Source organism: Rousettus aegyptiacus, unplaced genomic scaffold (assembly GCF_014176215.1).
Source record: "Rousettus aegyptiacus isolate mRouAeg1 unplaced genomic scaffold, mRouAeg1.p scaffold_m13_p_13, whole genome shotgun sequence".
NCBI lineage: Eukaryota > Metazoa > Chordata > Mammalia > Chiroptera > Pteropodidae > Rousettus > Rousettus aegyptiacus.
In genome coordinates, this window is record NW_023416288.1 from 1,253,173 (window position 1) to 1,268,004 (window position 14,832).

General features: G+C 33.5%; 1 protein-coding gene across 1 annotated transcript in view; it reads right to left on the reverse strand.

Annotated features, from left to right (window-relative positions):
• Positions 1–894: 894 nt before the first annotated feature.
• Positions 895–14,832, reverse strand: part of PRKAR2B (protein kinase cAMP-dependent type II regulatory subunit beta) — an 82,006-nt gene continuing 68,068 nt past the window's right edge. Inside the window, exons 6-11 of the mRNA XM_016145863.2 lie at positions 13,285–13,438; positions 8,834–8,935; positions 7,608–7,682; positions 4,986–5,051; positions 4,711–4,849; positions 895–2,813 (exon numbers count right to left, since the gene is read on the reverse strand). Coding sequence (XP_016001349.1) covers positions 2,680–2,813; positions 4,711–4,849; positions 4,986–5,051; positions 7,608–7,682; positions 8,834–8,935; positions 13,285–13,438 — 670 coding nt within the window. The 3' untranslated portion in view covers positions 895–2,679. The remainder of the gene's footprint in view (positions 2,814–4,710; positions 4,850–4,985; positions 5,052–7,607; positions 7,683–8,833; positions 8,936–13,284; positions 13,439–14,832) is intronic.

The window sequence follows — 14,832 nt, forward strand, 5'->3', positions numbered from 1 at the left end:
TTTAATATTATTTTAATTTCAGGTATACAGCATAGTGATTAGATACATATAATTTAGGACATGATTCTCCAGAGAGTCTAGTACCTACCTGGCACGATATACAGTTATTATAGTATTGACTATATTCCCTATGCTGTACTTTACATCCCCATAACTATTTTGTAACTACCAATTTGTAATTTTTAATCCCTTCCCCCTTTCACCCAGTCCCTTTAAGCCCCCTGCCATCTGGCAACCATCAGTTTGTTCTCTGCTTCTCTATGGGTGTGTTTTCTTTTTTATTTTGTTCTTTAGATTCTGCATATAAGTGAGATCCTATTGTATTTGTCTTTCTGTCAGAATACCCTCTTGGTCCATCCTTGTTGCAGATGGTAAGATTTCTTTTTATGGCTAAATATTCCCTTGTATGTATATATGTGTGTGCATGTATATATACAAATACATACATACATACACAAACATCTTTAACCGGTCATCTATTGATGGGCACTTAGGTTGCTTCCATATTGGCTATTGTAAATAGCGCTGCAGTGAACATAAGGATGCATATATTTTGTCGAATTAGTGTTTTGGATTTCTCAGAAAAATACCCAAAAGTATAATTGCTGGGTCATAAGGTAGTTCTATTTTTATTTTGAGGAACCTCCAAACTGTTTTCCATAGTGGCTGCACCAATTTACAATCCCATTAACAGTGCACAAGAGTTCCCTTTTCTCTACATCCTCACCAATACTTGTTTGATATATTGATAATAGCCATTCTGACAGGTGTGAGGTGATAGCTCATTGTAGTTTTACAGAGGGTTTTTCATCTATGTTGTATCTCTACTGTGCTTTTCACATAGTGCAGTATGTGCTATAGAAGTCGCATTAAAGAAACAACCCCCCCCCAACATTAAAAACAATTAATGGTTTATTATAAAAGTGTGCTTTATTATAAGGAAAATTTAAATATAACCAACAATACTGAAAATAATGTAACCGGCATTTACAGTCTTGGTCAGAGTTCCTTATTAAACAGACATTTTTTGCTATTCCATGAATAGTCAACAATCAGCTTATGCAACAAAACAAGTAACTTTAAAAAGTAAATAAAGAATACAGAATGATGAGCCAGAAATCTGGGGTTCCGTGTGTTTTTTCCTGTTTAACAGACATGGTTTTTAAAATAAAAAACAAGTCATCTTCATGTAGTAACCTCTCTTAAAATGTGGCTGAAGTTATACTTTCCAGACTTTAACTTCTTATATATACATTATCTAATTAACACATTTTAACATTTTCATTATATGAGACCATAAACATCCTCTAATGAGACCACAGTAGCAACAGAATAATTTTACCCATGTATATATTTCTTTAAAACATGTTTCCCAAAATGGAATTGCTCATTTAAAAGTGAACAACTGGTTAGAATTAATTTCTCTAGACATCAGGATCATGTAGGCTAAAATCATGTTAAACTATATTGCTTTGGTTGAATAAAATTCATGTTATGTGCCAAATAATAAGCATATCTGTTATCAATGAAAACCTATAAAGGTTGAGTTCATTCTGCACTTTTAACTGTGAGTGTACATCAAAGCAAATGGCAATGCATGAATGGCGTATTTGGAGTAGGTAGAAATTCCTTTTATCTTTGTATATGGTTTTGCTGGTAAAAATTTATTTCTACTACCTTGGAGGAACCCTATGATGCAGATGTCTGAAAGGACTGTATTATGGACACCTAGTGAAGAACAAAGAAATATCTTGTGGGCCTGAAATATCCTGATAGGGTCCCCAAATTATTTTTGGTATAGAAGATTTTTGGAGATTTTTTTGGTAGTATATTTAAGATTTTAGGCTTTTAGAAGACAAGTAAATTTAAGTAGTTTTTTAAAAAAAAATTTGTGGCATTGAATAGTAAACAAATTTTTAAAGATAAAGAGAAATGCACATGAAAAAGGGAGCAGAGATATATGCTTTATGAAGAAAAAGCGTTAATGATCTCTCATCTCAAAAAGACTCTTCTTTATTACAATGACTAAATTGCCTGCCCTTAAAACCATTGAACTATGTAGGTTACTGACATTATGCCAAACAAGTCAAAATGTACTTTATTGCAAAAAATATAAAAGGTTTTAAAATTGCATATGTTTTATACCATTTCATCAATAGGCTAAGGTGAGCACATAACTTATCAAGGCAGAAAAACTTTGAAACAAAAATAATTAAAATTGTACTTACTATATATATGAGTTGTAAAAAGAATGTGATGCCATGCCATTTAGCATGATTCATTGCCAAATTCCCTCTTACATGGGCACAGTCACTAACATATCAATCTTGAGTAAGTCAGAACAAATACATATCACCTGTGATAACATCCTTATTTTCTTAAACACAGATACTTTCAGTATATTACAATTACTTGAATAAACCTCTCAAATAATTTTGTGGAGTAGAAAATCATTTTATCAGTATGTCAATATTTTTATGATCTACTCTTTAGAAACTGATGTTAAAGCCTATTGTCTATTAAATCACTACTCTGTTTACTGATACGTTGTAAATGTAAAAAAAGGAAAAAACCTGAAATCACAGAAAATGCTTGGCATCTACACAAACACATTCTCAGTGGACTAACCACTACTGTGTAATTTTGTCACTATAGGTCTTCTTGCTCCATACTTTTGCTTCATGCAGTGGGTTCAACAATATCCATGTTTGTTCCAAACAGGGCAACTAATTGTTCTTCATAGGTGGTGATGTTCCTTTTCATAATTTCCATGCAAGGTCCCAAAAGCCTTTCAAATGCTTGCACATCCATGGCTAAAAAAAGGGGAGAATAAAAAATAAATAACATTCTTTGAAACTCTGAAAAATTTCTGAGACACTTATGATATCATTCTGCATTTGTCAATAATACAATGGTATTTTTAGATTTTAAAAAAGGTATAAAGATAAAAATGTTCCACTTTTCAAAAGGAAGTAGCAAGGGTCTTTTGTCACAAGCAAGACTTTGGAATTTAAAATTACTTTTGATGTCATCACTTGAGTAATACAAACTCCTCAAAAATGGCAACAGAGTGTTTTCTATCCTATTTTCCTCCTCAGGGTTTACAGCACCACGTTGTAAAGACCAAATGTCACCTTTTATAATTTTAACTACTGTCTAGTCACTTCAAAATTGCAGCCCAAATAATGCTTTTGTCTACTTCTATAAGTATATATTAGATGTCACTTTGCTGGCCTGTCTCATGCAATATTTAAAACAATTTATAATGTGCACATGGAAAATATCATACTACCATAGAAATACAAATTAAAATACATTGTTTTTTGCCTTTCAAATTCACAAAGGTAAAAAAAGGCAATGGTTATAATAAAGTGAATGGATATTCTTGCACTGATAGTAACATATAAATTAGTACAAATAAAAGTTATCTGCCATATATGTAACTATAAAAAGAAAATCCACTTCTGAAACCATTTCTAAGGAAAAATTCTATGTATGGAAAAGTAGTCTATACACACACCTCAAAAAAAGAAAACCTTTCTCCTCACAAATGGAGCCAAAACTCTCAAAATGTTTACCAGTGGGGGAACATTAAATAATTTATCATGTGTATATATTTTTCTAAAAGAATGTTACACTTTGCTATAAAAAAAAAAAAGCAGAAATGCCTAAGCTATAATGAATTTAGAAAACAGTTTACAAAATAGTTTAAAAACAGAAAACTCATGCAAATAAATAATAGGATGGGGCAGTCACTGAGTGGTAGTGATATAGGTGCCTCTTAGTTTTTCTTACTTTTCTGTATTTCTCAAATTTTCTTTAATGTGAATATAATTTATTATAGAAAAAATAATGGGGTGTCACATCACCTTTATTATTACTGTCTAATATCTCTACTCAGGGGTATTACCTGTCAGTTTCTAACTGTCTTCTTTTCATCTAAGTATAGCACTTGATTAATATTATACTTTAAAACCTTTTAAAAAGTGACTTCTCTAAGAAGTTAATTCTAAGGATACTAGCAAATCTTAAGAACACTGAAGCTAAGTTTATTCTACTAAACTGGGGGAAGAGAATAGTGGCTAATTACTGTTGAATCATTTTTTAAAAGAAAATGTCACCTATATTGACACCACCTGAATTATATTTTTCATTATTAAAGTAAGTTATTTCTTATATATAAAACCTCACATACAGATATTTTCCAGCTGAAGATGGCATTTCTGCCAAGCTACTATAAAAAAGCTGAACAATAATGAAAACTTTATTGTGCTCTGACAAACCTGAACCTTTGTTTCCCAGTACTAGGATAAGTATTACCACAGACATTCCAACTTTCCATACTAAGCTTAATGCACTTTATAAAAATATTGTTTTAACCTTTTTTGAGGAACATAACATAATGCATGCTATTTATCTGAAAGATCAGATATAAACCTCAGTACTCAGTGTTCTTATTTTAATAAACAAAATAAGATGTTATTTCATGCTTCTGAAAAAGAACACAATGTATACGTATGTGAAATTTTTAAAGAAAAAAATGGCTTCCACGAACTGATTTTATAATGCAATGAATCCTAACCTTGTTATATATTGTGGAGACCATAAAATCCATGAGTCCAATAAGATAATCCATTACAACATGAATATGAAAAATGCAGACATAACAATTTCAACTAGGAGAAGCATGCCCACTATTGTGAGTCCTACCTAAACATTTGACAGTCCCAATGGCATGTGCAGACGCTGCTCGAGGTTTGTTAGTTACCAGAGCGAGTTCTCCAAAGTACTGTCCCCGAGAACACCGAGCGATTTCTACTGCACCATTCTCTTCCACTTCTGATTTACCCTGACAAGGTAATCAAAAAAAGCATTAACTTTTACTCAGCTTGTTAGAAATAAAAATTAACCTTAGTCTAAACCTAAAAAAGAAAATTGATTATGTTCCTTGCTAACATATGTGGATTGTCAGAATTTACACTTACCTTCCTTTTCATAGTAATTTTCACTTCTCCAGATTCTACAATGAAAAAGGAATCAGCCAAATCTCCCTATGAGAATAAAACAAAAACAGAGGGTGAAATTGCAAATTTAGTTGACAACAATCCTCTTGCCTATCATACCCTTAAAGTCAGTCCAACCCCAATGCTCAGACAATTTGCTTGAAAAGTGAAACCCCATAGGAACCAGTTACCTCTCATTATGGAAAATGAGAGCTTACAACTGACAATTATAAAGTAATGATTTCATTTGTAAAATTATTTGAAACAATATACTCTCTACCACAGCATTTCTGCTAAAACTATCCAAGAAAACATGGCAAGTAACACTGCGCTAAGAATCTCAACAAACTTCAGCCTGAATAACAGCAGAGATGTTAGAAAAGGCAGCACCATTTCCAGCAGCACCTCTTCAGTCAGCAGAAATATCTCAGCTGATGTTGTGTGCCCTGTGTTGTCCTAACATAATAAGCATTAGCATGGTGGCCCAAGATAAGCTACTGACTCCTGCAGAGGGCACCGCCCAGATTTATTTGGAAACAGAAGATGTGGGTCTTGATGTTTTGATTGCAGTTAGCTAGGGGACCAAACTCTAAGATGTCAGTTTACTGACAATCCACCTCAAGGCCTTGAAAAGACTTCTAAAAAGTGTTGCCATTTCTGACTACATACTCTTTTTCTTGGTGGAATAAACTCTGCCAAGATTTCCAATGATGCCTTCTGAATTAAACAGTATAATCAGAAGATAACAGGTACTGACTTTTTGAGCCTCTCAAAGTGACTATGAAGAAACTTAGGTATTTCAAAAGTGTTTAATACAATTCAAGAAATAAAGCATCAGATTACCTCACTCAAATAAAAATAGTCTAGATTTATGTAATATAGGGTAGACATGTATATTTATAAACGCTTAAAAGATAACTAATATCTCAAAATATCTCTAATAAACTGTAGTATATATATATGTATCTTCTTTCATAAGAGCTTCATGTTAATTTTTCAAGTGTTCTGAATCATAGTAGGGCTAAAGACTACTCTGTAATTTTGTTCTCAAAACATGCTCTAAGTGCATGTAAAACTGGTGAAATCTAAATAAGGTCTGTGGATTAGGCCAATGTCAGTTTTCTAGTTTTGATATTGCACTGTAGTGATGCAAGATGCACTTGGAGAAACTAGGTGAAAAGTGCATGGGACATCTTTGTATTATTTTTGCAACTCCCTTTGAAGTTATGTAACTTCAAAATAAAAAGCTAAACAAAAAGGTGCTCTATACTTTGTTACTTATCAATTTATATAGTAGAACCTTAGCTTTGTTCTTTGAGTCCACTTCTTTCCAATCTTTCACTGCTCCAAACCTTATGTGTGTGTACAGTGATTGATATACTTATTTATTTGCCTTCTAAAATAATTCTTTCTTCTCAGTCTCAGTTTTTGAATCTTGTTGCACATTTATCAAAAGACAATATTTTAATAAATAGTACAATATAGCACAATATTGTGATAAAAATTATAGAATCTATTAAAAATCTGTTTAAATCATTTGTTCAATTCTTCGAAAATGCAACTAGGAAATAAAGTACTATCATCTGCATGTTTATGGGTCCCAGGCCTGGCTGGTCCCAGGTCTGGCGGTGATCCAGGCTCGTGGCTAGGAATAGGACACTGGATTTAGAATGTTACATTAGTGAGCAGGGCACCTGCGCCTAAAATATGTAAATATAATTCAGCTTATTGTATCACACATGTGTGGCTGAATGCCACTATTGTATTCCGCTATAGCCATGTGGTCCCCTAGAGAACAGAGGGGGAGCACAAGAAAGGGGAGCAGAGGAGCAGAAGCAGAAGCCCACTCCCTGCAATAGACTGCACTTCCCCCAATAGAACTGCGCTCCCCACAATAAAGTTGGTGCCTGCCATTTCATTTTCATGTCAGCCTCTTGTGCATTCTTCCAACTGGGCATCTCACCATCGAAACCTTCCTTTCTTGACCAGCTTGGCACTGATAATGCTGTATTTGTGAACTTCAACTGTCTTCCTACATTTTACTTCTTGGTAGCCCTATTCTAACCAAGATATATATTACTACTGGTTTCAACTGGGATCTTAGAAAAAACATTACAAGTTAAATAATATGTTGGCCTCCATTTAGTGCCTGGAAGCCAATACAGTGTGTTCCCTTCCTGGTTAATTTTATCAGAGAGCAGCCACAGGCAATTTCAACATGAACTGATGATACAAAATGCTGTAGTATCTTCTAATGCACCTTCGGGGTCCTTACTAATCTCATAGACGACTCCCCTGTTTTTCCTCTTAAAAATGACATCTTATTCTTTATATACATGTGAATTTCATGTCATGTGCAAATATCCATTTGATGATTTAATGCATATTCATTAGAATTATATAAATAAAAATATTCAAATAGCTTAATGGCTATAAATTAAACCATTTTTAGTAAATTAAACCAGGTCATTTGGTAGAAGTAATAGTCATTTAATCGATTACTATATGCTAGTTATAGACACATGAAAAATTTACCAAGATTTACAATGTAGAAGAACCTTTTGGAATATAACCCTAAACTGAATTACATAAAAAGTATTATACCTGAGCAATGATTTGTTCTCCATCGTTGTATACTTTGGTGCCTATCACATCTACCACTTTCAGGCGTTCAGAAACCTACAAACGGAAAAAAAAAGACAATATTAAACAGATTAATTGGGTGATCTTATTTCAGAGATGTAAAAATTGGTAGCCCACAGGCCAAATACACTGAGCGGTGTGTGGTTTTATGTGTTACAGTAATTAACAGCCAGCATTTTTAAATAAATTTCTCATAAAAATTTGAATTCCCAGCTTCTCTTGAAAAATCAGGAGATTTAAAATACTCAGCCCATATTTCCACATGGCAACAGTAAGCTACGGTGGAATAGCAGTTGTTTCTTTAGATAAAAGAAACAACTAGTTTACCAAAGTCCCTACTGGCTTGGTTTTCTTCTTTCTGTTACTTGCTTAGCTCTGAAGGCATTTGAATTTCCAACCCCCTGATCTATTTTTATTTAAAGAGATGTGCTGCTAGAGAAGATGAGCTGCCTAATATGCATTCTGTAATGTGATCAAAATTTCTGCCAGGCATATACTGACAATACAATAAAGAGATATTTCAGTACATGAGTCAGTACTAACCCCAAGGATTTTGGCTGAGATGCTAAAAGGACTAAGATGGGAAAGAAAGGGGAGGAGAAAATTTAAGATGTGTTAGGTCTGAGGTGTCTATTAGGTATTTGAGAGGAAATGTTAAATATGCAGTTGGTAAATGAGTCTGGCATTCAAGGAAGGGTTCTTGCCAAGTGATATCAATTTTAAAACGCATCAACATACAGTATTTACAGCCAGGGGATTTGACAAGTTCATCAAGTGAATAAGAGTAGCCTAAAAAAAAAAGAAAATACCCTGGAATAACAATTTTAAGAGGAAAGGAGAAGAGGCCAGTGAGGACATTGTGTATTTAGATAACCTCTCCCTGAAAAGCTACTCTAATGGCTATTGCTGATACTTATGTGACTTTTTTAAGTCTGCTTTCAGATAAAGACCGCATATAACTCTGCTATAGATGCTCACGGAATCTATTATTTGTAAACAACAAAACAAATGCAATTATATGTAGTAATAGAAATACTGAGTTACACAAACACTATAATTTAATTTTTTAAATGAAAATATGGATAGATTTTTATTCAAAGAAACTTTTATGTAGAAGTAAACATTCCTAACAAAACAAAAGCTTTAAAAGGAAAATAAAAGCAAAAAGTAAGTAAGTATATACTTACTTCCAAAGATTTAAGGAATGGCAGTGACTCAATAAAGCTTTCATACATTTTTCTTTTTTTGGCATTATTTTTTACAATTATTCTTCTGAAGGTTACCCTGTCCTAAAAGGTAGAATATCAAATACAAAGACAATTAAAAGGGAGATTTTATGAGGGGAAAAAAGTTTAAAGAGATAGTTTCATTTATTCCCTATAAAGAACAAACAACTGAAGATTTTGAAACAAAAGGTCAACAATATCATACTATTAATTAAACCAGTGTCAGATTTTTATTTCTTCAAGCCTAAAATACTGTTTTCATTTTTTTAAAGGAAACATCAGTTTACTTTTTTTTATCCAGGACAGAGTTCTGAACACCACATGATTAGCCTAAACCCACGAGGTGGCACTGTCACACCATTTTAAAACCTAAATACTATCTTATTTCCCCCTTCAGCTTTATCGAAATATAACTGACCTATAATGTTATGTAAGCTTAAGGTATACCATGTGTGGATTGATATATATTGTGAAATGACTACCACAGCAGGGTTAGCTAACACCTCTATCACCTGACAAAGAATAAATGATAATTTAAGATGTATTCTCTTAGCAATTTTCAGGTATGTAATATAATATTAACTATAATCCCCATGCTGTACATTCAATCCCCATAATTTATTCATTTTATAACTTGGAAGTTTGTATCCCTTGACCAATAACTCCCCTTTCCCCCCACCCCTCAGCTGCTAGCAACCATTTTATATTGTTTCTATGAGTTCGAACTAGCACCCAGTTCTTTTACTGTAGATGACAGCCCTAGACTGTTATAAAATTGACCAGGATTTTTTTTTTTTTGAGGTATAGATATATATTAGTTTCAGGTGTACAATATAATGATTTGCTATTTGTATATATTGTGAAATGATCACCACGTTAAGTCTAGTTAACATCCATCACCTACATAGTTACAAAACTTTTATTCTTCTGATAAGAACTTTTAAAATCTACTCTCTTAGCAAGTTTCGAATGTATAATACAGTACACTACTGACAGCATGCTTTGCATTATATCCCCAGGACTTTTTATTTCATAACTGGAGGAAGTTTGTACCTTTTGACTCCCTTCACCCAAGACCAGCATTTTTATAAAAAATAAAATAGAACAGAAAATAGCATGTGTCCCCTTTAGTAAAGTGACTTTTAGTGATATATTTACACACAAACACATACAAACATATGCACTGGTTGTGATGTTTTCTAATGTGTTTCTAAATGTGGGCTATGGTGAAAAAAAATAATACATGGAAAACACTATTAGAAAATTTTTTTAAATCATAAAGCAATGACAATGTAAGAGTTCTTGGAAAATATTTTTGGTCACATCTACATTATGTCAGTTCTCTGTTTTAAAAATGTGCATAAAGAAACTATAACTTCTTGAGTAAAGTCTAATTCCAGTGTTTATTTCATGCTCATCATTTTAAACTGTTCCTATGTTTATACTACTTAACCTCAAAAATACAGAACTCAATTAAGGGACTACAGAAATTTTAAAGATAACAGCTCAAAAAATGTTTTTCCTGTAAGTTTTATTTTGCAAATATTCCTACAAAACATTATTTTAGTTTTTAGTAAAAAGCCCCCAGAATTATGTTAGTTTGACATATATTGATGATACCATTTTAATATAAAATATAAAAACTGGGAAATGTTCATATGTTCATTAATTAATTACTATGCCAATGTATTAAGGCTGAATTGAAATGAACTGGAGAAGGATGGAGAAAAATGCCAATGTGGATGTATCTGGGAGATGAAATGTCTTGTTCTCCAATTTAGTATATTACAACTTTATAAGGGCTGTAATTTGTATTTGTGCTATTTTTTTTTTAAGAAAGTTTTACAAGGTCATTATCAAAAATAGTTTTTAAATTTCCAAGCCTGGCTCTGCATCAGAATCAGCTGTACTGTTAAAAAAAAAAAAAAAGAAAAAGAAAAAAAAGATTCCTGAGGTTCCAGACTTTAATGACTCAAAGTCTCTCTGCATGTGGGGCTCAATAACAGATCAGAGCTCCGCCACAGAAGTACAGATATAAAGCAAATTCTAAGAGAAAAGTCCTTTATAGGCTAGTTTAACTTTGCAAATAATACTCAGTGATAGTTAACCTTAGAGAATTAACTGATCTACATGACCATGCTGATGATTCAGAGGCGATTACTGAAATGATTAGGATAAAAACATCTGAAATGGGACCTTCTGAATTACATTAATATGTCACAATGGGTGTGAAGAGGTGGGCCACTAATAGAAAAATTTTCCTGACACATATAGCTCATTGTGGTTATTTTTTAATTGCTAAACTATTTCTAGTCTGCTGATTTGTAATAAACCCCGCCCCAAAAATGTTGTTGCAGCTGGTTCCCAAACCTGATTCTGTATCACAATCACTTGAGGAGCTTTTATGAAATATAGGTTATTGAGGCCTTAAAAGAAAAATTTCTTTTCTACTTCCCTGAAAATAGGCTAGTTAGGCGAATTGCTCTTAAAAAGTAGGTCTTCAGTATTGATTGATTATATTATTCTAATTATTTAAAAAAGCTATTGCACATACCCCAAGGTGATCATCACAAACTGTCCACTTTTATAAAGTTTAATAGCATACAGATTAGTAAAAATCTCTGAAAAATGCTTGATCTTTCTTGAAAGCTTAAGTATCACGCACTCTGGGAAATGCTGCGCCTTTATACCTGCTTTTCGGCTTCTACCAGGGCTTAAAACTATCAATACTCAAAGGGGTCGCCACATGCAAGTGTGATCTCTAGCCTAGGATTTGCAAGCAGGAAGTTTCCTTACCATGAGATAATCTGACCCTGGCTGGAAACCCCGTTCAGAGGGTTAATTTTTTAAATGCTACTCCTTAATGAAACAAGTCATGACTGACTCTAGTTTTACCTGCTTCTCTGATGACAGGCAAATACTACCTATGGACCAAGTCTGCAGTGGTTTAGAGTTTTTGCTGGCTTTGGATATTCAAATCTTTGATAGTTCTTACAACACTTCAGATGATGAGTTTCCCTCCACCTGAAATAATTTCAATTTTTCTTCTACAACTTAAAAAGTGATTCATCACATTTTTAATAAGTAAACAGTAACTGTCTGATATAATAAGAAGAAATGTACACTGTCTTATTCCTCTGATCAAGCAATATTTTTATCAGCTGAATCCCCTTCAGAGTCAAATGTTGAGTCGTGATTGAATAATGTGTAACTTCTGTAAAGCTACAGTCCTCAGAAATGAGATTGTTAACATGATTCATATTATTTCAATTTCTCCTCCTTCCACAAAGGATTTCAGAGAAATAACTGGATAAATGCATGTCAAAACTGTAGGGTGGGTTGTTTTTAACAATTTTAAAAGAAAATACAAGTATTGTAAACATTCCCTTAAATCAGTGTTGCTGAGTATTCTGTACACCAGCAGCATTGGTGTCTCATGGGAGCTTATGAAAAATGCAGAGTCACAGGCCTTGTCACAGATCCACTGAATCAGAATCTGCATTTTAACTAAATTCCCAGGTGATCTGTAATCTGAGAATCATGAGCTTCCAGAATCAGCTTTACTAGTGCCAGCTACTCTGCTTACTGATTATCATCTATGAAAGGACTCTCTCCCTACCTCACTCAAACATCTCTAAACCAACCTTTAAGTCTCGTAGAAATACCACCTAAGTCCTAGAACATCTGATTAAATTTGTCTGTAGTAAAGCCTTGGCAAGACGATTTTTTTTAAACACCCCCCCCCCCACCCCAGGTAATTCTGATATGCATCCAAATGAGAGGCACAGGCATCAAGTAATTTTTTTTTCTGCAAAGCAGCTTTTCAATGCAAAGTTTTACCAATCAATTTATATCACACCAAGAGAGTCAGTTTATAGTGGTTATTCAAACTCTATCATGCATCAGAATACTTGGCAAGCTTGCTCAAATACAGACTGCTAGGATCCATCTCCAGAGTTTCTCATTTAGTAGGCCAAAAGCAATAAGTGAAATTCCAGAATTTACATTCCTTGCAAGTTTCCAGGTGATACTGATGCTACTGGTCAGGAGACCACACTTTGGGAACCACAGATTATATAATACTAACCACAGAAAGCTCTCTGAGAAAATAACATTGAAGGCTTTGGTTGTTTGTGTGGCTAGCTAGTTAAGAGTGGGTAAAAGATGACCATTTTGGAGCTGAGTGTCTTTCTAGGGGCAGTACATTAGGCACCTGACTTCACTGGGGAAGCAGAACAGAGAGAATTCAACTCAGCACAGTTGTAGTACCCAACATTTCAGCATCCAGTAGTTGCTTCATAAAATCCCCAGTGTCTGGTGATGACCCCAAATAAATCTACCTATTAGAACTAAAATACTGGCTTTTGTTCACAATGCTTTATAACATTCAGGTCAAAGAAAATTTCACTCACCAAACCCCACAGAGCACCTGGAGAGGTAGCAGTGATTGTGGCTGCTCTGGGTGTATTGTACATTAAGGCCAGTTCACCGAAACTCCCACGATTATCGTAGTTACCAACACATCTTCCAACACCATCACATTTTACATAAATATCATATGTTCCTCTGTTGGACACAGGAAAAAAAAGAGGTAAAAGTAATTTAAGTAAAATTTCATTACAAAAAACCTGGTTTTAGAGGAGAACCCTGTGCAATAAAATCTCATTCCCAGCCTCCGTTTCCCCACTGAGGACAATAAGGAATAAAAGGGCATCAATGTGTGAGAGACACCATCTGTTACAGATGAGTATGAAGAGACCACCCATCAACTAGACTAGAGTAAGGACCGTACACGTACCTACTGGGGAATATGAGGCAAAACCATAAAAATTTAAGATAAATGATAAAAATATAAGAGAGCAACCAAATAATTATGCATAAGCAACTATCTGAAAGAATGTATATGAATGTATATGAAAATGTGTAAGAATAGTGAAGGATTCCAGGAACATTAACTAACTATATAATTAAAGAGTTTTTGTTTCTAAAATAAGCAAGTACTACTTTGAGACCAGAAGAAAATAACTTTTTATAAAATATAGAGCTCTAACAATTTGGTCAGCCACTACTTATAGTATTTGAGAGGGTCCTTTATAATCTAAAGGAGGGGCTGGCAAGCTGTGGCCCAAATGCCTGCTTTCGTAAAGTTTTATTTCAACACAAACACACTGGTTTATGCATTATCCATAGCTGATTTGTGCTAAAACATCAGAGTTGAGTAGCTGCAAGAGAGTACATGGTCCACAAAGCCTAAAAAATTTACATATTTATATCATCTGACCCTTTATTTTCGATCAACCCCCATCTAATTATAAAAGTAAAAAGTGATAGAAATCCAGACTTAATATCTGAACCTGTTCTTTTTAAAATAGTTTCTCTGTGTTTATCTTTTAATTGGAGTTCTTTTTCTAAGCAAATAAGCCTCAGTGTGCATGCCTCTGCACTACATATTGTCTAAACAGTACATGTGAACTACATTCTTCTTGTAGAGGACTGTCTTTCCATATATTGCATTTAATCAAAGAACATGGTTTCAAGGCTTGCTAAAGAACCTGTGAGGGCAAAGAGGAAAAACTCCAGTTTTATCCTGTTGGCTAAACCCTCACAAAGATGAAAAGAAAGTGTTTTTATTAAGAATGGATTATGAATGGTAAAAATACAATAAAAGCAAAAACAAGATAATAGGTAAAGGTAGTACTGAAAAAGGAAGAGAATAATTGGTTTTGAATAAAATTCATGGGTGGAATGGCTATTTCAGGGATACTATCTAGAATTTGTTTCATGAATAATTATTTTTCAAGTATAGAATAATTCTTCTATCTATGCTATTTACACTTTTGCATCAAAACTATTCTCTACATTTTCTACCTTAAATAAGGTAAAATATACAACAAATGTGCTGATGAGAAGTAAAATGAGCTGTCTCGTTAAAATGAATCTAAAATCTAATAAAATATTGT